Consider the following 27,511-nt stretch of genomic DNA (forward strand, 5'->3'; position numbering starts at 1 on the left):
AAAACCTGGCTTTCTACTCCAGGGTTTCATGGGAGGAGCATCCTGGAGCATGGAAAAGGACAGTGCACAGAGCTTATCTTTCCCAGGAGCCTGCTCTGTGCTTTCTGATGCTGCTCTTGTTCCTACAAAACATGAAAGGTGGACACAAACCACCAGGGGAACACAAAACCTGATGGATGGGAGTGAAAGCATCAGGTCAGATCCTGGGCACTGCTGATTCTCACTGGAGAGAAACTCCACACATCCTTTCTCCCACAGCTGATCCATCTGGCATCACGAAGGGCTCTGCTTCTCTGAGTGTTGGCACAAGCATCCAGGTCCTGGTCCTGGGGCACCCAGGAAGCCTCTACCCTGGGCATCCTCTCCTCAGCCTCCTTCCTGATGGGGACTGTTCCTTTTCTCCTGTGGCTTGGCAGGAGCTTTGTCAGCACTTGCTGTGACCTGAAACTGGTCACACCAGCAGCGAGGTGCTCGGTTCTCTGCAAACGAGTTGCTGCAGTGTGGCTTGGCAGAGGGAGAGCTCTCTGCTCTCATTCATAGCCTGGCGTGTCATTTCTTGCACAGCCATTTTATCTCCTCTTCTTGCTAAATTTCCTCTTTTCCTCCCCGCTACCCCAAGCTGTGTGCAAAGATTGCCTCAGCTGTGCCCTGATTTCTGCATAGGCCTATCCCTCAGACAAGTGGGACACCCTCGGGGAGGATGTCCCTGAGTCTCCAGGGGACCTCATCAGGACCCTCTCTGACCCCTGGAGCTGGTGTTCTGCAGGAATTCCACATTCCTGGGCTTGGAGGGGTGGATTTGCAACCAGCGCTTGCAGAGTTCGGATCTGAACGGGCACTGTGGGCAGCGTTGCTCCTGCAGGCAGGGCCACCTCGGCACTGAGACCTGGGGCTGATGCAGTTGGGACTGAGGGAAATACTGGAACCCAAGAGGAGCCGTGAGGGAGATGCTCCAGCCCCCGGGGAGCACTGTTTCCTACCCAGAGCCCTCTCAGTGCCCATGCCGGGCCCTCGAGCCCCCCACCCCGCTCACCAGCACCGCCGTGGCCGGCCCGGGGGCTGGGCAGGGGCTGGGGGCAGGCTCGGGGCCGGGCAGGCCCCGCAGCGGCTCGGGGGTGCCGGGGCTGGCGGGGAGGCGTGGGTGTGTGCGGGCAGGGCTGTATATCCAGTCTGGCAGAGGGTGTGACTGCTCACACGCCGGGGAGCCGAGCTGCGAGCAGCAGCCCTGAGACACCCTGGGCCAGGGGACGTATGGCAAGGAGGGGTTCGGGGGACTAAGCCCAGCACAGACGGTGTTCGGTGGCCCCGTGTTGTCCGTGCGAGCCAAGTGCAGCCCCGTGCCCGCGGCCTCCAGCCATGCTCCACTCCCCGCTGAAAACGGCGCTGGCCTACGAGTGCTTCCAGGACCAGGCCAGCTCCACGCTGGCCCTGCCCTCGGACCACAAGCTGAAAACCAAGGGCACGGGCAAGCAGCGCGTACAGGAGCAGGTGATGATGACGGTCAAGAGGCAGAAGCAAAAGTCGTCGGTGTCGTCAAGCGTGGGCCACTCAAACCGAGGTAAAGTCCCGCGGCGAGGGAGCCCTCCGGGGCAGGGCTGGTGCTCGGGGTGCTTTGGTGGGGTTTGTGGAGTGGGGACAGATTGCTTTGCTTCTCTCCTGGCTCACCTCAGGCAGGTGGTGCCAAGATCTCCTGCACTGGATGGAAGGGTTTAGGACAAGGCACAGAGCTGGAAGCATCAACTCCTTCCTGGCTGGAACTGATCCCGTGGAGTGCTGCTCTGCTCCACATCCCTGAGGCACTTGGACATTCCAGTGTGCGCTATAACCAATTTTTCCCTGGCTCTAAAGCTGGAGTAGCTGTCCGGTTTTGCAAATCCTTCCTCTGCAAGTGCCCCCGTGGCTGGAATTCCCCGCCACCCCCTCCCGTGGATGGCAAAGCTGACAGTGCTCCTCCTCCACCCTGCTGTGGACTGGGGCTTTGCTGTTCCTGAGCGCTGGGTAGGTGCAGAGCAGGAGGCTGTGCCCACACATGGGACACAAACCTCAGCTCAGGATTCACCTCTGGAACTCCCAACACATCTCCCATTTGCAGGCGGAGAAGTGTGGAGTCTCTGGGACCCCGATGGGAGTGGTAGGAAGGAGATGTGTTGGGATAAGTGTCCCTGATATTGGTTGGTGGGGGTGTTTCACAGCCCCCTCCGCTTTGCCTGTGTTGGGGTCCAGGCGGCCGCTCCACCTCTGTGCGCTGAGTATGTGCCACAGAAACAATCAGCTGAGTCCTGCAGTCAGGTGTCCCACTGGAACCCCCTCCTCTTTGGATCAAGGCTTGGCAAATGGTTCTCTCTGCCATCCTTGTGTCTGGAGAAAGCTAATCTGGAGGTAAAGCCCAGCATTTCCCAGCTGGAAGCTGCAAACCCAGAGGGTTGTGACAACCTCTGTGCAAAACCTCCTGGCTCTTGGAGGTGCTTTTTCCAGCAGCCACAGAGCTCTGGCCTGGCTGAGGCCACAAGGGAGAGGAAATCCCGAGGCTTTGGGGCCATTGGGGTGCTGGAGCTGGGACTGAGCATTCAGCTGAGTCTGGAGTGAGCAGCATGGAGGGGGTTCCTGGGTGAGCTGGGCCAGGCCCCAGTACCTCCTTTGGGAGCTGTGCCTTGTCCAGCAGCTCTTCCAAACTGCATTGTGAGACTGAATCCTGTGCTGATGAGCTGCCATGGTCCAGAGACATGTTTGGGGCTGGATTAGCAAGAGAAGCTGGATGGCTGTAGGCTGCTGGGGGGAGTGTGGAGGTGGTGCTTCCTTGGGAGCCATCCCTGCTCTGGGAATTGCAGTTGCTGGAACAGAGGAAATGGTGCATCTCCAGAGCAATGGGCTCTGCCAGGAACAAATCCCTGCTTCTTCTGTTTTTGTCGACACAGACTCCAACAGGTGAGGGGGGGCCGGGGCAAGGAGAGCTTTCCTCTGCCACCAAAGTGGAAGATGGGAATCTCCCCCCACCTCCAGAGGGTTTATTGCTTAAGGTGTTACAGTGACAGACCTGACAAAATAAAAAAAGCAGGCTGAGCTGAGGGGCTCTGGATGGAGAGGGAAGTGGGCAGAGGGATCCAGAGGCAGGAAGGAAGGGAGGCAGAGGGGGATTATCCAGCTTGGAGAGGAGCCCAGGTGAAACCTCTGGGAAAGGAAAAAAAAAATAGCACATTCTCAAATTGCCAGTTTCTGCTCAACAAGCTAAACCCCTCCTCCAGACAGTTTGGGGAATGTCTGGGGATGGGAATTGCGTGGAGATGTGCAGCTTTGGTTTCTGTGTCCCAGGAAAGCTGAGTCACATCGCACTCCCAGGAGTTGCCTCCAAGTACAGGGCCCAGGCCCCCCTTCCCCTCGTTCCCCCCGGGGGTGGTTGGCCAGCAAAGGTTCTGGGGGCTGATTCATCCCAGTGCATTCCTGGATGGAATCCCAGAAGGGTGAGAAGTTGCTGTTTGTTCCCAGGGCTGTCTCCTGGTTAGTGTTGGAGTGGGTCAGGCTCAGCTTTCAGGTGTTGGGTTTTACTGCTCTTGCCCAAAGATCAAGTGGGCAGCCCTGATGAGGAAGATTAGTTTTTTCTACAAAGAGGCTATGTGGGTCTGTTAAGCATGGATTCTGCCTGCCCAAACCCTCATCCAGCTTCAACTCCCTGCATCCCCTGGGATTTCTCAGAGATGTTTCTCAGAGGCAGCACAAGCTGGGGAATTCCCAAAGCCCCCTGACAAGTGCCTGAGTGCTTTGTTTCCTCTGCTCCCAGACAGTCCCAGAGTGGGGCTGGGCAGCTGTTGGGCCACATCCAGGTTTGTTGCTGTGTTTGGAGCTGTGGTTTGAGCTGGGGCTGGAGCAGGGCCCAGAGTTTCCCCCACCTACAGGAACCGTGTCCTGGTGTGTGTAGGATGGAGAACATGGACATGGAACCCTCACGCACACAGCAGGGTGGGAGTGTTGTGTCCCACCACTGGAGTTCCTTTAGGGGGGAGCACACACTCCCTCACTATCCCAGTGATTGATGGAACCGTAAATGAGTTGGTGATTTGGAGTCCAGCAGGTCAAGGTGCTGTGGCCGCTTTGGAGATCTGGTGTCCCCCAGGGCAAGGTGGCCAATGTGGGCCCAAACTGGTGTGCACTGGGATGGGACAGTGAGCAGAAAACTGCTGCCAGCAGAATACTCCTGAATCCAGTGGGGATTGGCTCAGCACAGCATCTACAGCTGTTCCCACGGGTGGCTTTGGAATCTGGGATATGTGGGCTCTGTGGGATCTGTCCTCCTTGGGGGTTGGGTCTTATCTGTCCTTCTTCCCATGGCAATACCAAATTAGATGGGTCCCCCTGAATTTGTGAGTAATGCACATTTCCAGGGAAAATTAATTCAGTAGCATGGCAGAGGAAAAGGCTAGGCCAAGGCCAAGCTGAACCAGCTCCTTGTAGCTATCAGCTCTGCTCTGCAAAGTCCTCTGGCTAAAGGAAAGTTCTGCCAGTGATTTGTCACTGAGGAGACACATCCATGGGGTGTCAGATCCAACTGTCCTGTGGCTGAGCTGGGTTTGAGGAGTTTCTGTGCTAGCTGTGGCTAAGAGGAGAGTAATTTCACCAAGGTCTGATGGGACCCCATCTAGCTTTGGTGGGGATCAGGACTCTGATGTGAAGGGAAGATGAGATTTGGGGGATAAAAAGCCTTTTGAAGACTTCTCTAACTTCCCCCAGCGTGAGACGATTCAGTGAGAGGTTCCACTCTTCCACAAATCTTAAATTATTGGGATACAAAAAAATTTCGCCATTAGCTCATAGGCCAGAAGGCAGAACTGGAGTTTTGTCATTCCTGCAGGAATCTCCATGTCTGGGATTTCACTGACACTTTTCTTCTAGAAGGCACCCAGGCTTTGCTTTGTGCCTCCCACAGGCCTCTGCTCTCCCTGTGTTTTTCCTATGTTTAATCATCCTTATTGTTTAAAGCCGTGCATAGTTTATGATTTAACTTGCCTAGCCTGCACTGCCGGTGACTGGTTCTTGTCTTGCCTTTCCCTGCCACAGATTAATATTTATTAACAGACATCCTTTTCCACAATCTCCACATTGGCTCTGTGTGTCCGGCTGGCTTTGGGAAAATGGAACACAGCTCTCCTCCTGCCAGCAGGGCCATCTGCTAGAGAGGAGAGCTGCCCTTGAGGAAAGGAAATAACTCATCAAGAACAGCTACACTGGGTTTGATGGCAGCCTCAGTTTGCTCTGCTATAATGGATAACAGGGATGGAGAAGGGGATGAGGACAGTGGGAGCAGTGTAGTGGGGGCTCACAGAGATGCACTGCAAGGTCTTGCACTTCTTATCTGCTGTAATTGAATTTTACCTTTGTGACTTGTCCCACTGAAGATAAAAGAGATTTTAAAATGTCTAATTTTAAAGGAGATGTCATGGGGGAATGCTAATTTGGGGAGGGGGAAATCTCAGCAGCCTTCAGGGTTGTTTTCTGCCCACATGGTCAGTGAGAGGCTGCACCTCATTTGTGTGGTTCTGCCACATCTTTCCAGATCTGTCCCAGCTGTTGAGGGTGCTGTGTCATGAGGAAAAGCTGAGGGAGCTGGGAAAGGGGCTCAGCCTGGAGAAAAGAGGGCTCAGGGGGGACCTTCTGGCTCTGCACAACTCCCTGACAGGAGGGGACAGCCAGGGGGGAAGGGGGGGAAGGGGGGGGGGGGTTGGGCTCTGCTCCCAGGGAACAGGGACAGGAGGAGAGGAAACGGCCTCAGGCTGCTCCAGGGGAGGTTCAGGTTGTATTTGGGGAAAAAGTGTTTCATAGAAAGGATGGTCAGGCCCTGGGCAGTGGTGGGGTCACCATCCCTGGGAATGTTCAAAAGATGTGTGGATGTGGCACTTTGGACATGGGTTAGTGGTTAACGTGGCAGTGCTGGGGAAATGGCTGGACTCTGATCTTAGAGGACTTTTCCAGCCTCAGTGGTTCTGTGATTCCGTGGTTCTGTGTTACTGACTCTGTGTGTTTGCCCCAAGTGCACATGGGCCCTTCAGGGACCTAAACAGCTGCTTGGGTAACAGCAGCTGGGACACAGACCTGTGGACATAGCCAGAAAAAAGCATGAGAGGGGCATCTGCTACTAAGAGCATTCCCACCCTGGCACAAATGGTCTTTTGTGATTGCCTGGGTTTATCCCAAATTCCAAGGACCTGTGACCAGGCTGTGTGGTCTTTACTCTTGAGGTGTTTGAAAAGAAGGATCTCCTTCCTGTTCCTGGGGGCTGGGGATAGTGGCTGTCAAGTTGGCTGTCAAGATGAACCAAGCAGAGGAGTGTCCAAAACCTGCGCAAAGATCAGGTTTTCTTCAGCCACCTCCACCAGAAAATCCCCAGGTTCTTCCTGGCCTCAAGACTGAGCTCTCCAAGCAATAAATCCCAGTTGAATGGTGGCAGGAGAAACATATTCTCCAACCAGCAGGGTGACTTCAACATGCCTTGAATGTTTGAGGTTCTGTGTAATTCTGTGTTTATAAGCTCTTATGTACAAGTTCTGGGAGGTGAAGGCAACCCTTCCCTGCTGGAGAACATAAACTTGAACCAACTGCCTGATCTCCTGAATTTGGCCATGAAGCAATGAATTTATTGAAGAAAGTTACAGATGTGCCTAAACTGGCTTAATTTGGGTATCTCCTTGCTCTAACCCCAAAGTCTGGAGTGCATGGCAGGAACAGATCCTGAAAGGAAAAGTGTGGTCCCCAGGCAAGACTGGTCAGAGGGACCTGTAAGTCAGGCACAGAACCCCTTTTTACAGCTGCTCACTCAGGAAAATGCTCCAGCTGCTCACACCTACAGTTATAGAATTTTTACAGAGAACAAGAGGCTGATTTGAAGAAGGAATTCCCAGGAAATTATAATGGAATGGCTTTACCTTCATACTCAGAATTATGGTTATCAGATAACTCTGTGTCCTGGGGAATTACCTGGCCCGAACTCACCACTTCCAGCACTGCCTTGCTGCTGCTGAGGCCCAACACTGATGTCCTGACGTGGAGTTGAAAGGAAATCCCAGGGTGGAGAGGGAGCACAAGGTGAAGGACATGACTGAATCTCCTGTTGCATTTCCATGGCCACTTCCTTGTCTTATCTGCAAGTTCTGTGCAGCTTTATGTGCTTGAGGCACTTGGGGCTGGGGAGATCTGGGTGAGGAGCAGTGCCCACCGAGTCTCCAGACTACAGAAAAGGAGCTCCTATGGATTCCTGCACAGGGGCAGGGCTGGGAGCCAAGCTGGCTGTTGCCTGTTCTCCATCCAGGGATGTTCTCTAGGTGCAGTCCTGCTGACAATAGAAAGCAAATCTCATTATTTACACCACATCCACAGGAATCATCTTCCTGAGAAAATGCAAGAATTTTTAGCCACAAACCAAATCACCATAACAGGTTCTGGGTGCCTCAGGCAGGGCAATAAATAAGGTTTATTCCAAGCATCAGTGGCTGGAGGAGACCTGAGTGGCTCCAGGGCCTTTGTGGTCGAGCTTATCCAGTTTATCTCAGAGATGAGTCTTATCAAACAATCACAGAGATTAGGATATTTCTGACATTACCCACCAGTTTAGGTGCATAAGTTAGGACAGGTAAGTCCTGATTTTGTACTTTGTTAGACATTCAGAGCTTCCTCTGGAAGTTAATTGAAGTGTAGGGTTTGCACTTCCTCATAACGGGACCTGGGATGCCACAATTATTGAGCACTTCTGAAAATGAAACTGAAATCACCCTAAACTCCTTTGGACCATCCAGAGGGGCTTAAGGGAATTCCATTGTGGAAAGAGAATGATTCACTTCATTTGTCTTGTAGTGATGAACGTGGCATTGAGTAAAATATTTTAGGAGGGATCCAAAGGTTGCAGTGCCACAGACTGCTGGGAGAGCTCTTGGAAGGGCAGGGGTAGGTAAATCCAAACTCTGGTTAAAGCACTGAGAAATGGGAAAAATGGCTGATGGGTTCCTCCTGATCCAAGATACTTGTATCTTTAAAAAACATATCTGAGATCCAGTCTCATTTATTCCTCTAGCATCCCAAAAGTAATGATGGAGCTCTATACATTTTCAGGAAAAGAAAGTATAGACACAGTAAGTGATCTTTTAGGCTGGAATTAAAAGAGTGCAACCAGGTTGTGTCGTATTTGACTGTTTTATATCCCCAGGTGTTAAATAGACTGGATCATCCTTTATCCATGCTGTTTGTTAGTGACCATTGATTGATTTTAGCAAGCCTTTCTCAGGCTGCTCGTGCTGATGGGATTGGTAGGATTCAGACATGGAGTGGACTGGTGAAAGGGTCATGGGTGGGTTTTGCCTTCAGAGAGAGAAATTGTATTTACTACAAGTCTTCTATGGCCAGACATTCTGGGACATGTAGCACAAAATATCATCAGGTTCCTTTCATGCTACAGCCAGGAGGCCATCAAGTTGAGGAAAGGAGCTCCTTGCCTGTGAGGAAAGGCTGAGAGAACTGGGATTGTTCAGCCTTAGAGAAGAGAAGCTTTGGGGTGACCTAATTGTGGCCTTCCAGTACCTGAAGGAGCTGACAGAAAACATGGAGAGAGATTATTTACAAGGCCTGAAGGGACAGAACAAGGGGAAATGGCTTCCCACTGTCAGAGGGAAGAGTTAGATGGGATATTGGAAAAGAATTCCTCCCTGTGAGGGTGGTGAGGCCCTGGCCCAGGTTGCCTAAAGAAGCTGTGGCTGCCCCATGCCTCGGAGTGCCCAAGGCCAGGTTGGAAGGAGCTTGCAGCAGCCTGGGATACTGGAAAGTGTCCCTGCCGTGGCAAGTGTGGACCTGGGTGAGCTTTAAGGTCCAACCCAAACCATTCTGGGATTCTGTGATTCCATGATGTCAGACACTGTCCCCATCTCTGACCCTTTCTGCTTATTTGCTTTAGGTTTTATGGCACTTGGTGTTTTGTGCTGCAAACCTTGGGGAGGTCTAGGGGGTGTGTGGTGTGAGGGCTGGAGTTCCCAGCGGTGACAGGTACTCCCCTTGCTGCCTGTATTCCCTATGTTCCTGTTAAGATTTATAACCATCACTTTTCCGTAACTAATCTTGCTGTTAAAAAAAGCTTTGTGCTCTGAAAGGGACCTGCTGGAAATTCTTTCTCCTGGGAATGCTTTCTCCTAGGAATGCTTTCTCATGCTGACCATGCCTTTTCCATTTGCAGGTTCCATGTACGATGGTTTAGCTGATGGTTATGGCTACGGGACATCCCGGGGCAGCTACTACACCAAAACCCAGACAGGGAACAGCAGCTGGGGATACCCGGTAAGACACTCCTTGATCTGGGATTGTGGCATGGTCTGAGGTCCCCTGGACAGGAAGAACATCTCAAAGTCATGTAGGGAGGTCACAGTGCTTCAGAAACTCGCCTGAAGGGGATCCTGGCTCTCCTAGAAAGGGATTCAGTGCAGTGGAGGAGGAGGACCGAGGGCCCCACAGCTGTTTTATGTGGGGATTTTAGAGTAAACAAGATTAGTTTGGATTTGTAGGTTGATATTCAATGGCACAAGAGTTTGGAAGTTGCCTGAGGGATCAGGGTTGGGTTCAGACTATCACAGCTCAGTTTGAGTCTGGAGCACATCCAGGAGTTCCCATCTTTGTTCCTGTGCACCAAAACATGGCTGTGAATGACATGAATGTGGCTGGGGAATGTGGATCGGGGGATTTGCATTAGAACTGCTGTGCTGCTGTTCCCAACCTCAGTGCTACTGCAGCCCTTTCCCTGATATTCTCTGTGCTTGCAAAAAAAGTGGGTCCAGTTCTTCCACAGTGATTAAAAAAAAATATTGCAGATTTCCAGAAAAAGCACAGGTGAGATGGTACCTGTCTTTGTGCAGTGTGAGTCTGGACATCCCACAGAGCTCCTGCTCCTTGGTGACAGACCCCAGGTACACAGGGAATAGCTCCAAACCACTCCACAGTCCACTGGGACAACTAGTGCTCATGTTGCCCCTCCATATCAGGCCTGTGTTCTGCTGTTCCCTGCTTTTCATCAGCTCTAAAGTAGAAAGGAGCAATTCACAGATCTGGGATTTGAATATGAGAAAAGCAAAGGACTCCTTTCAACCACCCTGGGACTGTAAAGCAGCTCCGTGTCAGCCATCAAAGGCTTGAACCAGGAAAGGTTTTGGTGGCTCCAAGCACACAGACAGGGCTGCAGCTTTTCCTGGTGGCTGCCAGATCCTCTGTTTGTTCAGAGCACCAGCATTCCTCAGCTTCAGAAGGATTTACCTGGGTCTTTCCTCATGGCCTTGTTGTAGCATGATGGCTTCAAGGCAGGGGTGTCACTTGATGAGTTTGTATCACTGGGTGTTCAGTAGGAAAACTGGGAGCACTGGGGTGTCTTTGAAATGTTTATTTCCAGCCTGTCTCTTGGCCCATTCCAGTGTACTTTCCTGTGCTGGTTAAATCCCAGCTAGGGGACTCCTGCCTCCAGATGGGAAAAGTTTGTTCGGAGGAGGCACCAAGTGGATTGAGGGGATGGGGAATTCTGCTGTGAGGAAACAGTGGGAGATTTGGGATTGTTCAGCTTGGAGAAAAGAAGCTTTGGGGTGACCGTACTGTGGCCTTGCAGTACCTGAAGGAGCTGCAGGAAAGATGAAGAGAGAGTATTTCAAGGGATGGAGTGACAGGACAAGGGGAATGGCTTCAAACTGCCAGAGGGCAATGTTAGATGGGATTTTCTTCCCTGAGAGGGATGGAAGAAATTCTTCCCTGTGATAGAGAGATGAGGCCCTGGCACAGGTTGCCCAGAGAAGCTGTGGCTGCCCCCTGCCTGGAAGTGTCCAAGGTCAGGTTGGACAGGGCTTGGAGCAGCCTGGGCTGGTGGAAAGTGAGTGGAATGAGATGGGCTTTGTGTGCCCTTCCAGCCCAAACCATTCTGGGATTCTGGGATTCTATAATGGGTCAGAGCGCCGGTCCATCCATCCATGTGTCCTGTCTCTATCCCTAAGACAGTGGTGGAGCCCTGCAGAGGGTCCAGCCATGGTAAACAGGCAGAGTTTTTGTGGCCACTAGAAAAATGCAACTGAGGCAGTTCCCAAGGCAGAGCTGGAGCATCCGAGCTTCACAACTCAAACAACTGGGACGTTTTGTTTTGATGATATGTTGCTGTTTGCCTATTGTGATTCCTGAATAGAGTTTGTTGTGCTTTGTCCAAGCAAAATTGCTCTGTTTCAGCCATTCTAAGGGTTTGTAGATGGGTTTTTTTGTTAAAGAGGGAGGAAGCCAAGGCCTGGCTCTGCTCATGCTGGTAAGGTGCTGCTGCAGCTCCTGCTGCTGGTGTGAGGGTTATTGTTTCCTGTTGTTAGTTCCTGATCTTGTTCCCAATCATTATGGCAGCTGGACAAATGCTGGGTAGGTGGGCATGCCACTGGCTGCTGGGAGTTTCAGTCAGCAGTGTTGGTGTTTCTGGGGAACAGCTGGAAGGTGGTGATGAAGGTGATGAAGTTCAGGACCTCCATTAGACACCAGAGTCCTGTGGACGCAACAGTTCAGTCCCTTCAGGCTCACTGGGGACTTAGGCAGCTCTGTCTGTTCTCTGAGACTCCTCTGCACTTACTGAGGAGGAAAGGTCTTTCTCCAAATTTAGGTGTCATGCAAGTCTTTAATTCTAAATATTTTTGATAAAGGTCTTCAGGATCTGGGTTACCTCAGCTAAAAGGATTCACAGTAAACTTTGTCTTACCTGAGTCTATCTGAGAATCAGCCATTTAGTCCTGACAAGTTGTCTGACTCCTCCCCTGGCCAACAAAGGCAGAAGTAGGGGCAGTGATTCATCTCCTCCACCTGGGAGATCTGTCAGGTCAGGATGAATCAGCCCCCCTGGATCCCTATCTCCTGCCACTGGAGCTGGATGGAGCAGGGAGATGAGCGCACAGGGAGATGACTGCAGTCAGAGGCAAGCAGTCCCAGGGGCCACTGGCACTTTGGAACACATAACCTCAAGCTTAAATGTGCTTAAGGAGCTCAACAGACACCAGACTCCCCAACCACACTGAGCAGCCTCCTCCATTCTGCCTTTTCCAGACAGTATTAAAGGTTCCACACATCCGCCACTAGCCTCCAGCTTGGGATAACTTCAGCTTTTGTCACAGACCTGTTTGAAGTCTGTGCAGGCTCTGGGCTTCCTAAAAAATGTTTCCTGTTTGTAATTCCTGGGTTGTAAGATGTGAAAACAAAGATAAAGCAAATCTATTTTTGAAGGCAAAATTGCTGGACTTATTTCCAGCTGGAGCTGGTGAATGTGTCTGAAAAGTGGCAAAGTCCTTTGAGGTGCACAGGCAGATACTTCAGGGAAGTGACCCAGTGTAGTACTGAGGGAATGACTGACTCCCAGTCCCCCTGGAGTTAAAAAGGTGCAGCAGGAAATCCATTTCCAGGGTGCTGCTCCACAGCACCTGCACCTGAGACACTGCTCTTGAAGTGCCCTGATCTAAGGCACTGCCTCAGATGGTGACACTAAAGGTGTCCTGTCCCATCCACAGCTCTTAAAAGCTGATATCCCTGACTTCCTCCTTTTGTCATGTTTTGTGTCTTTCTGGAAATGTCAAACTTTTCACTTTTGTGTTTTCTTCCCAATCTTGTGAGACTGATATTCAAATATTAGAGTAAGAGAAATGATGGATCTGGAGGAAGAGCTCTTTCTGGATCAGTCAGTTTGGAACGGGCTGCCCAGAGCAGTGGTGGAGTCCCCAGCCCTAGTAGCATTCAACAGCTTGTGGATGTGGCTCTTGAGGACATGGTTCAGGGTGAATGTGGCAGTGTTGGGTTAATGATTGAACTCTTTAATCTTTGAGGGCTTTTCTAATTTGATGATTCCGTAATTCTTTGTTTCTGACACTTTGGATTAAACTCTCCGATTCACCCATTATTACAAATTACATTCTTTTCTGTTAATTCCCCTTGTGGGCTGCCTCATTTACAGCATTGCTGTCCCCAGTGAGCACCTTCTCACTGCCAGTGCAAGGAACACTGAGCCAGTGGGGCCTCTCCAGGAGGCACTTGGAGGACAGTGGGTTTGCTCCTGGCTGCAGCATTTCCTTAGCTCATGTGTCAGGGGCTGGCACAGCTCTCAAGGATGAGAATTCCTTTAGGAATTCCTCTGCTCGGATACCACACTGGGATGCAGTAACGGGGGGATCCGTGACTGCAAACCCCTCTGTGTCAGGGTGATACCTCAACCCAGGTGCTGTGGAGCCTTAGAGATATTTGTCACCCTATTGCCACTGTGAGCTGTGAGTGTCCAGCAGTTGCCAAAGCCCTCCAGCCTCAGGAACTGTGTCCTGGTGTGAGCAACACTTCAGGTCCCACAGGAGGGTCAGTGGTGACCACCATTTACACAGACAAACCCGGGGGAGAATGAAGGAAGCTAGACTGGGCACCTAGAGCGCTGCAGTCATGGCAGAAGCCTCAGCATGAGCCACACCCTTGTCTCTGACAGCTCAGTTCACCCCAAAAAATGGAGTCTCTCCAGCAGTGTTGCAAAGCAACAGCCACAGTCAGGTGATCCATGGGTTGCAGGGACCTTGGTGCTCACCCCAACTGCAGGTACAGCTTTGGAGAGGCACAACCAAATCCTAAACACATGGAGGGCAGCACGTGGGGTTCCACCAGCAAAGACTTCTGAGGCTCAGTTCCCACCCAACTCTTGCCTGGCTCTGCTGGGTTGGCAGGTCCATCACTGACAGGGAGTCGGGGCATTCCCAGGTCCTGCAGCATGACCAGGATGAGGCAGCACCAGGACAAGGTACAGAGCCCACCTGGCTCTCCATGCTGCTGCTTCCACAAGAAGGAAATCCCCCACATGATGTGTCCAGTGTGTCCCCCCAGCACTGCCCCCAGCGAAGGAAAACACCCCCTGGATGTGCTGGGGAGGGAATCTCAGATGTGTCCTGTCTCCAGCAGATCCTTATCCCCACAGAGCTGCTCTGGGGCTTTCACAGAATCACAGGATCACTGAGGTTGGACAAGACCTCTAAGATCGAGTCCAATCTTTGACCCATCACCACTGAGTGCAGGGTCCAGTCATTTCTTGAACACCTCCAGGGACAGTGACCACACCGCTGCCCTGGGCTGACCATTCCAATGTTTAACAACCATTTCCATGAAGAAACTCCTCCTGATGTCCAACCTGAAATTCCCCTGGCACAACTTGATGCCATTTCCTCCTGTCCTGTACCTGTTCCCTGGGACCAGAGCCCAACCCCCCCAGGCTACCCCCTTCTGTCAGGGAGTTGTGCAGAGCCACAAGGTCCCCCCCAAGCCTTCTTTTCTCCAGGCTGAGCGCCTTTCCCAGCTCCCTCAGCCCTTCCTGGTGCTCCAGACCCTTCCGCAGCTCTGTTCCCTTACCTGGACAAGCTCCAGCCCCTCAGTGTCTCTCCTCCAGGGGTGCCCAGGTGTTACTTTAACAATGGCTCTAGGAGCAGCCATGCTCCCAGACCAAGGAATATTTGGCTGGTCTGGTGGTGCTGGATTAAAGCAGTTATCTGTAGTAATTACATCCGTTATGGCACTAATGAGAAACATACACCGGTGATCCCTCTGCACCAGAGACTGCAGGAATATTTTTAACCAAAAATCCTCTGTGGGATGAAGTGTCAGAGCTTTCTCTCTGAAGAGCATTACCTGAACAAGAGGTGGTCACTGTTGTTCCTGCCTGCCTTTGCCTCTTCGGACAAAACCTCTCATTGTCAGTGGGAGCTTTGTTCCATCAGGATTTCAGGTCAAAATTTGTTGTTTGTTGTGACAATGCATCCAAGCTTAAAAGAACCACAAAAGAGAGTGGTTTGGATAATCTTGCTAGAGAAAACAAAGATTTAGAGTCACTGCACATCATTGCTTGGTCAGAGCCTGGTGTCTCTGGGAGGTTTGCATGAGGCTTTAGGCTTTGGAACAGCAAGTTGTACACTGCCTTCCTCGGCCAGAACAAACGGAACCAGCAAGACCTAAATCTCAGCTGAATGAGAAAAAAGAGACAAAAATTCATAGGGAAAGGCAGCTCCTGGGAGAGGTGGGAAGAAGCATTTCAGAAATAGGTAAACAATGTATTTGCTGGTTTTGCAATTTTTCTCCCTGCCATGGAGGGAGCAGCACTCAGAGGGTTTCGCAAGGAGCGTGAGGAGCTCTCCCCACCCAGCACTCAGGGTGGGACCTGCTCAGGTTGCATCTCCTGTGCTTTGCCCTCCAGCCTGGGAGAAACCTGCTCCTGACGTGTTTATACGGAGCCCTCACTTCTCTGTCTGCAGCTCTAGAAACAAACAAATTGCAAGGGAAAAAAATCCAGGCAGGTAATGAACTGATGGCGTCCTCAGATGCAGAATCAGAACCACCCAGTTCTCGGGGAGGGCTCTGACATGGGAAGGCAGAGCTGGATCCAAGTGCCATTCCTGGGCTGATGCACCTTGCTCCGTGCTTCTGCTTCTCTGGAAACTAGAGGGAGGACAGAGACTTTTCCTGCCAAGCAAAAGGGTTTATGGAAGAAAAAACTGAAAAAGGACTCATGGCTGATGGCTGGGAAAATGCCATTTTGACTTTCTCTCTAGAACCACTTTTATTCCAGTTGAAATAAGAGGTTAAAGATGTTTATTTACCTGTCTCATGTGTTGGATATTCCAGTTTTTGTTCCAAGCACATACTGCAGGCTGAGAACTGGAGATCCACAAATGCTCATTAATTTAAAGGCAGGTCTGTGCTGCTGCCAGGGAGCACTTCCTCCCTGGGCCTGACAGGAGCAGCAGTGCCGCCAGTGCTCATCTCCAGTGCCTTTCCTTCCTTCCTGCCTTCCCTGTCTGACTGAATGAACAGCTCCTAAGGCCTGGCCTCACGCAGACACACTCATTTCACAGTGGGGAGGAGAAGTTCTTGCTGAAGTTCAGAATGTCAGGTGGCCTGGCTGCACCTGAGCATCCTCCTGCATCCTAAAGCCACAGGGGACTACCAGGCCCTGATGGAATGGCTGGAATCAGAATCGTGGGATCATAGGGTTGCAGAAGGGTTTGGGTTGGAAGGGACCCTAGAGATCATCTTATTCCTCCCCCTGCCATAGGCAGAGACATCTTCCAGTATCCCAGGTTGCTCCAAGCCCTATCCAGCCTGGCCTTGGGCACTTCCAGGGATCCAGAGGCAGCCACAGCTTCTCTGGGCAACCTGTGACAGGACCTCCCCACCTCCAGAGGAAAAAATTTCTCCCCAAAATCCCATCTAACGCTGCCCTCTGGCAGTTTGAAGCCATTCCCCTTGTCTTGTCACTCCAGTTACTGATGAAAGATCCCTCTCTATCTTCCCTGTAGCCCCTTCAGATCCTGGAAGGTGCTGTGAGGTTTCCACACAACCTTCTTTTTTTCAGGCTGAACATTCCCAGCTGTCCCAGCCTGTCTCCGCTGGGGAATTGCTCCAGTCCCCTTATCAGCTTGGTGGCTTCCTCTGGACTTGCTCCAACAGTTCCATGTCCTCATGATCAGAGAACCAGAACTGTGCAGAGTATTCCAAGTGGGGTGTCACAAGAGCAGAGTAAATGGGAGAATCCTCTCCCTCCCTGCAGCCCACACTGAGGGATGAGCCCAGGATGTGGATGATTTTCTAGGCTGCTCCTTGGCAATCCAGGGAGTTGTGTGATGGAAGAAGACATCTTCCAAGCTGTCCCAACTTCTCAGCTCCTGTGGGGAGAAGCCTCAGTGGCAGCCTGAGCCCTTCAAAATGCTTCCCAGATCCTGCAGTGCAGAGGGAATCACTGCCTTCTGTCTCCACCCCACCGTGAGGGACTTCCTGGTCTTTCCCAGCATTTCCCCACACTCCTAAAGGGCAGAGGTATGGATGGCACATCATGCACACACCCATGGGCAGTGGGCAGATGCAATTCATGGCATTAGGAAATCTGGGCACTGCTGAGGTCTGAAAGCCAGAGATTGATTCTTTCCTTTCACTGCTGCTCTTCTGCACAGGGAGAGCTCCCTGCACCCAGAGTGGCATCAGCAGAAGTTGGGAGCTGTTGTAAGGTGGCTCTTTAAACCACAGATTGTGTGACACCTTCCCCCTCAGAGATGGCATCTCTCCAGACAAAGAATGCTTCCCTTCTTCCTTGCTGGGCATCCTGTCTCACTGATGGCTGCAGGGAATTCCATTCCCTTGTCCACATTTGCTCCAGTGCTAGAAGTGACAGTCCCTGACTTAGCTGGATCAGCATCCAACACAGGGATTTAGGTTTTAGTGGGGGGAAGCTTTGCCAGGAATAGGAAGAGGTCAGGTCAGCCCTGGTCATGCAGGGATTCATAGGCTCAAGGTCTGAGGTCCATTGGAGCTGGCAGGAGAATCCTCATCAATCTGGAGCCGTTGGATCAGGCTTCTGCTGCAAAAAGGAATTCTAAGATACCAATTAGGTCCGTGCCACTTGAAAGAGATTAAAATGGGCTCAGCCAAGCATCTGGTAGAATCAGCAATAAAAGTCCTGGACTGCCTTTGGTAATGAGCTTCACATCACACGGGAACGATTTTCCCATGAGTTTGCAAAAGGCTCCCCCGCCCTGCCGGGACCTGCTCGGACTTGCAGTCCAGGGCTCCAGTGTTGCAGAAAGGTGTCTTTGCAAACAGCTTCACCCGTCTCAGGGCTGCCAAGGAGGAGGACAGTGCTACGGCCACTCCAAAACCCAGCAGGAAATCGAGAAGCCATGATTCTGTCTCAGTAAACAGAGACTCCCCCCTCCCCTCAGTGAGTGCACCGCAGAGCAAATCCCAGCTTTAGATAAACAACGAGTTCCTCTTCCAGGCTTCCTGAGTCGGTTTCAGCAGATGCCCACGGGCTCTGCAGCTCTGCCAAGCTTCTGACAGCCCTACAGAATAATCCCAGCTTAAACTGACTCATAAAGAAAACCAGCAGGGCTCACATCTGACAAGCTGCTCTCTGTCCTGCGGCTGCTGCCAGCAGCTCCACTGAGCACAAAGTCCACCCTGCACCTTCCCGCTGCAGCCCCGTCCATCCCTCACTGTCTCCAGGGTTTCTGAACCCAGGAAAATAAATTGAAATGAGGATGATATCACCTCAGAAGGACATATATGGTAGATCATGACTTCATGGAAGGTCACTTTGCTGTTGCTGTGTGTGTGCTGCATCCCAAGCAAACCTGGGATGGAGAGAGCCTGTGTATGTGGCCATCCTGGATTTTATCCTGGGCAGCAGAGGGCTTGTCCCACTGCCAGAGAGCCCCCAAGACTCATCACATTCTACTGTGATGTGCCTCACCCTGGCTCTTCTTTTCACCTGCAACCTGTCCTTCCAAACCCCGGGAGCTCTGCAGGAGGCTCCAAGTCTGCCCCTACCCCACTCAGCGCCAGGTTTGTTCTCTGTGCTCTGGAGAAGGCACAGAGAGAAGCTGCTCCCCTTTTGTTCCCTTACAGCAATTCACCTGTTTAGATGCACATCTGAAAGTCTGAAAACTACTCAAATAACAGTGATCCGGGCATCAGCAGAGCTGGACTAAAGGGTTTAGTCCCACCCAGGTGGTGTCAGGGAGCCCCTTGGGAAGGGCTTCAGCCGTTACCTCTGCAGCTCTCTGGGACACAGCCAAGAGGATTCCCTGCATTCCTGAAGACCAGTTTGTTAATGGAAATATTTAGCTTCATTAATTAACATAATGACAATTCTGCGGAGTGTTGGAGGCAGGAATGATGCTGAGTGTGCTGGGGCTGGGATGGAGTTAGGGCAGAGCTGAGGGACTCAGTGTGAGCCGGCAGAGGATTCCCATTTCTCCATCACATGTTTCTAGGTTAGGAAATATGGAAATTTTTTTTCAGTGACATGAACTATTACACCAGGCACAGGCTTTTCACAGTTCCAAGGAAACTATTAGGAGGAGCCAGTGTTGACTTTTCTCTCCCAGCCAAAGGGACCCTTGGGTGGCCTTTGCAGAAAGCAGCACCCAAAGTGCCACTGCTTAGAGTTGGATGAGAAAAAACCACTTTGATCCAACAGGAGACCATGGATGAGCTTTCCCAGGATAATCAAAGAGAGATGGGGAAGGCAGTTTTATTCCTTAGTTCTTTTTATCCCTGTTTGCTATATGTCTTGGAGATCTCCTTGCCAGACTGCTGAGGGGATGCAGAGCACAGACTCAGTGTCATGGGGCAAACAGCCCTAAAACAGTTAAATTTCCTTTCTGGAGTACACACCTGAATGAGTTGTCTCGCATTTGGACATAACCCTGCAGGCTCCCACAAGCCAGCACTGACATCCCAAAGGTTTAACATTGCAGAAGAAGATTGAATACAATCCTGGTGTGGCAAACTTGATGCAAATCTGGAGGACTTCTGATGAAGTGGTGAAGGCATTTTGAACTGACAGCAGGGCAGCTAAAGCCATCTTTTTGTTTTGCTAATTGTAGATGGTTTATTTTACCATCTTTTATCCTTTCTTCTTTACTTCCTGTCTTAGTCATCTCAGTTTTTATTGCATATTCCCCATTGTTCCCAGAGCATCCCATTATCTGAGCAGATACTACACACCTTGTAATTCGTAAGCAGATATTCATTGTCTCCACTTGTTTCTTGGCACAAGAAACAAGATTCAAGAATCCCTTCTTACTCATTTTTCACTCCCTTTACTCCCTTTCTAAGGAACTAATAGATGGGAGGGGAAGAAAAGAGCATAAGGAAATTAAAAATAAGAGCAGGGACTGCTGGAAGGTCATAATGGGGCATCAAGCTCCATGATGGTGAGAGAGATGCAGTGAGCTCCTGTGGTTACAGGGTGGGTTAGACCCTGTGTGTTGGGAATAAAGCACTTTCTCTGTTGCCAGAGTCACATTTCAGCTTTCAGTTCTACTTTAAAGCTCCTGGATCCGACATCCTGATCCCTCAGTGTCCCTGATACCCAGGTGGGGTTTGGCTCCTTTGTGAGGGCTGCAGGTTAGATATCCTCCCATCAGTTTTGGGCACAAAAAAGCAGTGATGGGCAGATGGGCCCGGTGGCGCTGAACTCAGCTCAGCTCTAACGCTGTGTTTGCCGTTTGGCAGCTCTACAACGGGACGCTGAAGCGGGATGTGGAGAGCCGGCGCTACAGCTCCTACAGCCAGATGGAGGGCTGGGCCAGCCGGGCCCACGGCAAGGCCCTGTGCAGCCCCCGGGCCGGCAGCGACTACTGCTTCGTTCAGAACATCAAGAGCAGCCGCAGCGAGCCCGACCTCTACTGCGAGCCACCCCGCGGCACCCTGCGCAAGGCCCACGGCGGCGGCCGGGCCGAGCACAAGGCCACCCTCAACCGCCAGAGCATCTACAGCAGCTGCAGCACCCAGCAGGGAACCAGCAGGACCAGTAAAAAAGTTCCAGCGCGGGCCCTGTCCTGCCCCTCGAGCAACAAGCCCGACGTGGTCTATGCCCAGCCCGTGATGAGCTGCAGGCAGGACGGGGTCTATGGACAGGCCCAGTCCAGCTCCAAGTAAGTGTCTGACCCTGAGGGAGTGTGGGCAGTGCTGGGAGCTCTGTCCACCAGAGCCGGGCACCTGAGCTGCTGGAGAGCTCTCACCAGCAAATCCTGCAGCAAAGTGGGTCAGATGAGTCACTCTTAAGGGCTTTATTTAATTTCCTGGGCTGTGGAGGGGAACTGATAGGACTGGCTCAGTGCAGATATCTCTGCTGTAGCTCTGTGATATTGGGCAACACAATCCCTCAGTGTCTGTGGTGACATTAACCCACAATGATACGAGGATGGGGAGGTGAAGAGCAGAAGGCCTGGTGTGCAGTCAGGGTGTCTCTCCTGGCTGTCCTGCTGCTTCAGCCTGGCAGAAAACTTACCCAAAAGAACCTGTCTTGGAAGGAGTCAGTTCCTGAGGGTCTGACTCAGAGCAGAGCTGAGAGCCTGCTAAGCAGTGGTGTTTCCCTCTCTTCTCTCCACCCAGCTGCTGCTTCATTTGCCCAAAAGGTTTGATTTTGGTTCCAGAAAAAAACTGAGTCATAAATTGAAATAAATATTCTAATTGGAATAATCTGACTAACCAGGAAAGAGGAGCCAGTGGAAGCTGTTCAATTCTTTCCTGTCCAGAGCATCCAGTCCCATTTGGGATAGGAAATATATAAGGGTGGAGGATGGTCCATCATGTTTGAGCATCGGATCCCTTCTTGTAGATGTTGCCTACAAGCACAGGGGTTGTAAAACACAGCAGTGAGCTCAGACCCTCCCAAGGATGTACCTATGAATGCAGCAGAGTTTCCACTGACAATCACCTGGTTTGGGTGGTGACTGAACGCTGCTCCAATGTCCTGTGCTACCTCCAGCTCTGGAGAACCAACCATGTTCTGTTGCAGTCTTGGGAGAGACTTGGCCTGCACAAACCACAGTCTTGGAAGACCATGGTTTGCATGTTTTGAACTGCAAAACATTGCAGTGAAAGCTGGAGAAGGAGGGGTTACAGCTTCCACAAGAGTTCCCAGGGCTACTGCACTTCCTGTGCTGCATCACCATCACGCAGGACTTGCTGTGCACCAGCCCAGAAGCTCTCACAACTCCCTGACAGAGGGGGAATTTTGTCACACAAACAGTGAAAGCTCCTAAACTCATTCCTGGTGGTCCCTGGTCCCAAGGAGAAATTTCCCACTGCAGGATGTGTGTGACTGTTTATCAGGGTTCATAGACCTTGTCAGAACTCCCAGCAAAGGTTTGAAACTGTTGAGTTGTTGCCCCAAAGAATGATGGAGATACTGAGAAAATCCCCTTCCCTTTCAGCAGCATTAGCCAGACTGTGCCCTTTTCCGCATCTGAATGTCCCAGGTTACTCTGGCTAAGCCTCCCTCCTTTGGGATTGAGCGGGAGGGTATTTCCCAGAGCATGGATGCCAAGAAACATCACTGCCCCATTAGAATGTTATCGTGAGCCCTTGGCTGCCCATGTGCCCAGTTACTCCATGTTTGACACATGCCAAATTAGCCCTGGCCCGCCCAGAGCACTGGTGGCCTTGGCTTGCTGGTGTCAGCAGCTCTGTAAATCCTCTGGAACAGGATCCAGAGATGTTGCACAAACTGGAAGTGATCTGTTCTAGGGAATTTCTCACTGAAGAGCAGAAAAGTGTAGTGGGGAGGATGGCAGAATGCCTGAACTCAGGGCTGCAGCTGCCTACTCCTAGGGAGGACACAGCTTTGGAGCAATTAGTCCTGGCAGGCTCTGACCAAAGCCATGCTCAGGGGCTTGGACATGGCTTTGAAAAGGTCACTTGGAGAATGATGGCATTTTCTGAGCGAAGGGCTGCTGTTTTGAGAGGGATCCTCTCCAGCTCTGGTTGCCCTTGGTTAGGGAGTGGCTCCATTTACACACTCCTGGCTTGGGGCACGGCTCATCTGGCAGAACTGGTTCTGCTGTGGGAACCTCAGGCTCCAAGTTGGGCTCCAAGTTGGGCTTTGAGTTGTGGGCTCAGCTGGGGCTGTGTCCCCTGGGTGAATCTGATGTGGCTGTGGCACAGCCCCTGCTCTGCCTGAAGCTCTGCAGAGCTGGGCTGGTGCAGGGGGCACCTGGTACAGGAGTTCTGCTCAGAGGGGAGGAGGTTGAGAGCAACTGTCCTTAAAGCTTTGGCGACATACAAAGTTGTCCTTTTTGGAAAAATTACTCTTTTGGATGACTCTTAGCCCTCAGAAGTGTCTTGCAGGGCACTGTTGGCCTTGCTCTCACTGTGCTCTTGTTGGGAAGGGGCTTCTGAGGTGAGTCACGAACATGTCTGGGCTCTCCTTGCTATGTAGGGCTGTTTTGTCTGGAGGATTCTCCACCTAGAGATTTCAGTCTTCCCTTGGCACCCCCGATGATGAGTAAAGAGAGCTTTGCTTGTAGGTACCCCATTATCAACCTCCACATGCAGGGACAGGGCTCAGCTGGGTCACAGCTGCTGCCAGTTCCCAGTTTGGGGCTCTGTCCTTCCATTCTGGTCATTCTCCAGGTGCAATTTGTGCCCTTGTGCCATGGATAATACTGTGTTCAGTTTTTGTGCTGCAGATCTCCTGTTTTGGGATCTGTTGGATGTCTTGTCGCAGGTTTGCCAACAGCCTGCAAGAGCTAGGGGAGGGCTGGATGTTTTCCATGTTTTCTGAGGTGATCCATGGGGAGATTTCCATTGTTGTGAGAGGGATTGCAGTGGGACCTGTGCTCCACTGGGTCTGTCTGTGATACAAAACTCTGTAATACCCATGGACTGGCTCCAGAGTGGTGCTTCTCAGTCATCCTCTGCTGTGGATCTGGTCTCCCTGGATGATGTGAGAGGAAAAATGGGTCACTGAGGTGGCAGGAGCAGTGTGCAGGTATCAAAATTCTGAGTGTGCAATAACTGTCAAACTGTGCTGAGCAGTCCCTCTGCATTTGCTGACAAAGTTATTTAATTTCCACTCTTCTTGATTATGTGATTGCTGCCATTTATTGAACTGGCTTTGACATGAATGAGACAGGGAAGAGCTGTCTCTGATGACTGATATCCCTCAGAGTCCTCCCTCTTACAGCAGCAGCTCTGACCAAAGCCCCTTTCTTCCAACTGCCTGCTGAGCAGTGTAACACTGAACTGTTTGTCAGGAAAAGCCATTCTATGATTCCCTTATGAAGTAAATCATGACACAGGGTTTACTCACCCCATGCTGTTGGTCCTGGTGATGAAATCTGAGTTCTGCACTGTTTGCCAGATAGGGAGGTTGAACACTATTTAAAACTCCTCACGCAGTTTATTCTTCTCCACCAGCTCTGTTGTCATGATCCTGCCTCAGTGAGCAGAGAGGGACCTTCTCATGTCTGTTCCATTTCTTCCATAAAAAATTTCTTCACTGAAAGTGTTGTTTAACATTGGATGGAGCTGCCCAGGGAAGTGGAGGAATGCCCATCACTAGAGGTGCCCAAGGAACACCTTGGATGTGGCACTGAGTGCTCTGGGCTGTGTGACAAGGTGAGGATTGGCCACAGGTGGACCCGATGGTCTTAGAGCTCTTTTCCAACCTCAGTGATTCTGGGATTCCAGACATACTTCTCTTCACTCAGAGACTTGAGCCTTGGTAATCATTATGTCATATCTGGATCAACATTTCCAAGCTCAGCATCTCTGGCCTGGGCTGTTCAGGGTGTTCCAGTGGCTCCTGCCCAAAGGCTGCTCTCAATGAGCAGGACTCACGTTTTGCCAAAATGCAGCTCTCTGGAGCCTGGTAAAAGTGGAGGAATTTTCTTGGTGTTCAGGAGTCCCTGTTCTTCACAGAACCCTTCTCCTTCCTGATCTCTTGTGACATCCCCCAGGGCTGCAGTATTTCACCCTAGAAGCTGCAGCACTGGTGATTTCAGCAGCTGGTGGGGACCACCCACATCTGCCCACTTTTAACCATTTTGTCTGCTGGATGGCACTTGCAGCATGCTCCAGGTGACAGGGTAGCACCCTGAGCAGGCAGCTTTTGGCTAAATTACATGTTGCAATGTTATTGATGTTATTGATACTGTTTATGCCCACTCAGGATTAAAGTTTCTACATCCTGCTTGGTCATCAGGGAACAATGGTCAGAAGCAGTAACAAACAATGGGATGTTTAATTCTCCTGGGAAATTTGGAGTCTCTGTGCCCCTCCAACTGGAACCTGAAGTACAAGAAATCTGTGTCCACCAAGGACTGACATTGTATTAGTTCTGCTTAGAGCTGTTGTACTTTGTGTTTCAGGGGCCTCATGGCACAGACAGGACAAGGTGGTGGCCATGGTGTCTGTGGCCCTGCAGTGGTCTGAGCTGGTCACACCACTTCAGGAGATGCCTCTCTCTGAGCTGAGGTGCCCAGTGCCAACGGGGTGGAATTGGAGACTGGTCCCTGAGTTACCCTTTTAACAAAGCCAACACCTCTTGCTGTTCTCAGGGAATGCCACATGTCTGAGCTGGAGACATGGCTGAGAGCCCAGACTCATCCCACCCCTGGAGAGCGGGGGGGGTTCTCCTCTAGGAGCATGGAATGGTGAGCTGGGTGTCTGCAGACAGTCCCTGGCTGTCTGTTTGCTGATCTGGATCAGGAGCCTTTAATGGCCACCTGCAAACCCACACTTACCTTTGCCCCACTGGGAGATGCGGATGCTCTTCCCTTTGGAGTTCTCTGAGTGTGGCAAAGGAGGCTGAAACACCTCATTAGAGACCATGTGAGTGTCTCTCCAGGCACTTGGGAATCTGTAACATCTTGGAGTTGCTCTGTCAGAGGTCTTGAATCTGACAGCTGTGCAGGGGGCAGTACAGACCGGGACAACCCTTTGGGATTTCTTAGTGCCACATTTGGCTCTGGTGACACCAACCTGGGCCCAGCTGAGCTGCTGCAGTCTCTGTGCTGTGCCTGAAGCTCAGGGACAGTGTGTCCCCAACAACCATTCCCTCCTGGGCTCAGCTTCTCTGGCAGTACTGCAAACAGAGAGAAGAACAGGAGTTGTTGAAATAGTCAGGAAAGGTCCTGAGGGTGTTTTCTGATCTATTTCTTGTCTTTTGGGATAATTAAAGCTGATCAATATCAAAACATTAATTTTTCAGGGTTAAGCCACACAGTTAAAAGCAGAACCGAGTACGATGAAAGGCACCTTCATTTTGGTTTGGTTTTTTTGGGATAGAATGCTGGGATGTGCTGAACACAATTTTGAGAGTCTCTACTCTGATTTTATTAATGAACAATTGAATTTGTTCATTCCTCCTCTCTCGGGACCTGTAGCCCTAATAAGCAGGACGGAAACTTAGATGGGAATTAACACAAAACAACCTGTTCATGAAATGTGAGGGAAATTGCCTTTCTCTGATACTGATCCTCTTCAGTATTTGTTTGCCTTCCATTCCAGAATCTGATCTTCTTTGTCTCCATTGAATGATTTCTAGCTGAGGTCTCTTCCTAGTCTGCTTCTTTCTTGTGGAAGACCAACCTTTGGAGCTCTTCCTACCAGTCACATTGCCCAGGCTGGAGATGGCTCAGTCCATCCAGTTCTCCAGTTCAAGAGTTTGTCTTGAAGCAGATTGTTGTTCCCACAGGGGAACAACACTGGCTGTTCCACTGGCTGAGGAACAATCCTTGTTCCTGACTGGCTGAGGAACAATCTCCCCTTTGCTGGACTTTGCCAGGGTGATTTTATTCTCAGGTAGGAGAAATCCCTGCTGCTTCCCAGGCAGTGTGACTGAGCCTGACTGCTGACATGATGTGAATTTCTGCTGAGGAGACAGCAGAGAAAAGGGAACCTTCCCCATTTTCTCCCACAGAACTGCACCTGCATCTGCAGTTTTTTCCCAGCTGAAGGAGGATTTGTCCCTCTATGGAGTGGATGTGAAGAAAATTGCCTTCCTTGAGCAGCTGGACCAAGTGGACATCCTTCTGTCTCAGAAAAAGTGCATTTGATTCAATAATTATAAAGCAAAGTAGATCACTATGATTACATGGCCACTGACCTGGTATTTTTACCATTCTGCCTCTCTTCCCATACCTCCAGTCCAGGTCCCAGTTTCCAAAGGAGAAGCCTCTCCCTGGTGTAGGATCCATCAGTTCTCAGCTCAATCATCTCAGGAGCGTGAAAAAAAACCTGAGAAAAAATCACATCCTGGATCCAACCAGGGTTTCTGGGGCTTCTTAATTTCTAGTTTACTTAGTCCTTCCAGTTTTGCGTCTCCTTGTTGCAAGTTCAATGGAAGTTCCTTGGTGCCAGGTTTTGACAGAGGTTCAAACTGATGACAAGTCTTATGAAGAAGTGATGTTTTATTGCAGTGTAGAAATAAAAGTGGAATGAGGTTTACCCAGTCTTAGACATGGAATGCTTAAGGTCCAACCCAAGACTGTTGTCTTTCATTCCTGCATACCAAGAGAGACAGAGGTGTCTCCAGAGGGCAGGACTTCCTTTCCTAGGAAAAATGTCCAAGACACAAAGGAAAGGTGGTTTTTGGAAGCACTGATTTCTTTCCACTGACTCCACTGACTCCAGGTGCTTGAATGAGTGATGCAGGCTGAGTGTAACTTTATGGCAGTGAGGGCAGTGGAGACCAAAGTCCTTCATGCTGCCTTTTGTGTGAAATTCCCTGTTGAACTGTGCATATTATTCCCTGCTCTGCTGTGTGGAAGGGAGCCCTTAGATTCATAAGGATAAATGTTTTACCTCACTGTAAGTGCTGCTGGTGGTGACCAGATGTCCTTTCCAGACCTTTATTCTTTACATTCCTTTGGCACAGTCAAAGCAACTCTGTCCATCCCATGCCTGGAAGTGCTACGGTCTTTGGTGAAATTTAACACTTCAAATGTAATGGGCTCATTTAAAGAACTTATAAAAAATCACTGTTCTGTTGATCTGTGGCACTGTCTGAAGATGAGCAGCCCCTCTACAGAGTCACTCCTGGTATGACATGTAGCAAAAATGTGTATAAATAAATGTGGTTCAATCAGGGACTGATTTCCTGACCTCCAGGTGAAACTCCCCATCAGTCCCAGGGAACATCATCAGCCAGGCACAGCCACAAATTCACTGGCCTGGGAAAGCCCTCATACTT

General features: G+C 50.9%; 1 protein-coding gene across 1 annotated transcript in view; it reads left to right on the forward strand.

The window, feature by feature from the left end:
• The first annotated feature begins 1,209 nt into the window (after positions 1-1,209).
• The window catches only part of PKP1 (plakophilin 1), a 47,408-nt gene continuing 21,106 nt past the window's right edge, over positions 1,210-27,511 (forward strand). The window contains exons 1-3 of the mRNA XM_038162776.1: positions 1,210-1,558; positions 9,203-9,303; positions 20,044-20,465. Coding sequence (XP_038018704.1) covers positions 1,357-1,558; positions 9,203-9,303; positions 20,044-20,465 — 725 coding nt within the window. The 5' untranslated portion in view covers positions 1,210-1,356. The remainder of the gene's footprint in view (positions 1,559-9,202; positions 9,304-20,043; positions 20,466-27,511) is intronic.

The sequence above is a fragment of the Motacilla alba genome, chromosome 26 (genome assembly GCF_015832195.1).
Source record: "Motacilla alba alba isolate MOTALB_02 chromosome 26, Motacilla_alba_V1.0_pri, whole genome shotgun sequence".
In the NCBI taxonomy this organism is placed as follows: Eukaryota; Metazoa; Chordata; class Aves; order Passeriformes; family Motacillidae; genus Motacilla; species Motacilla alba.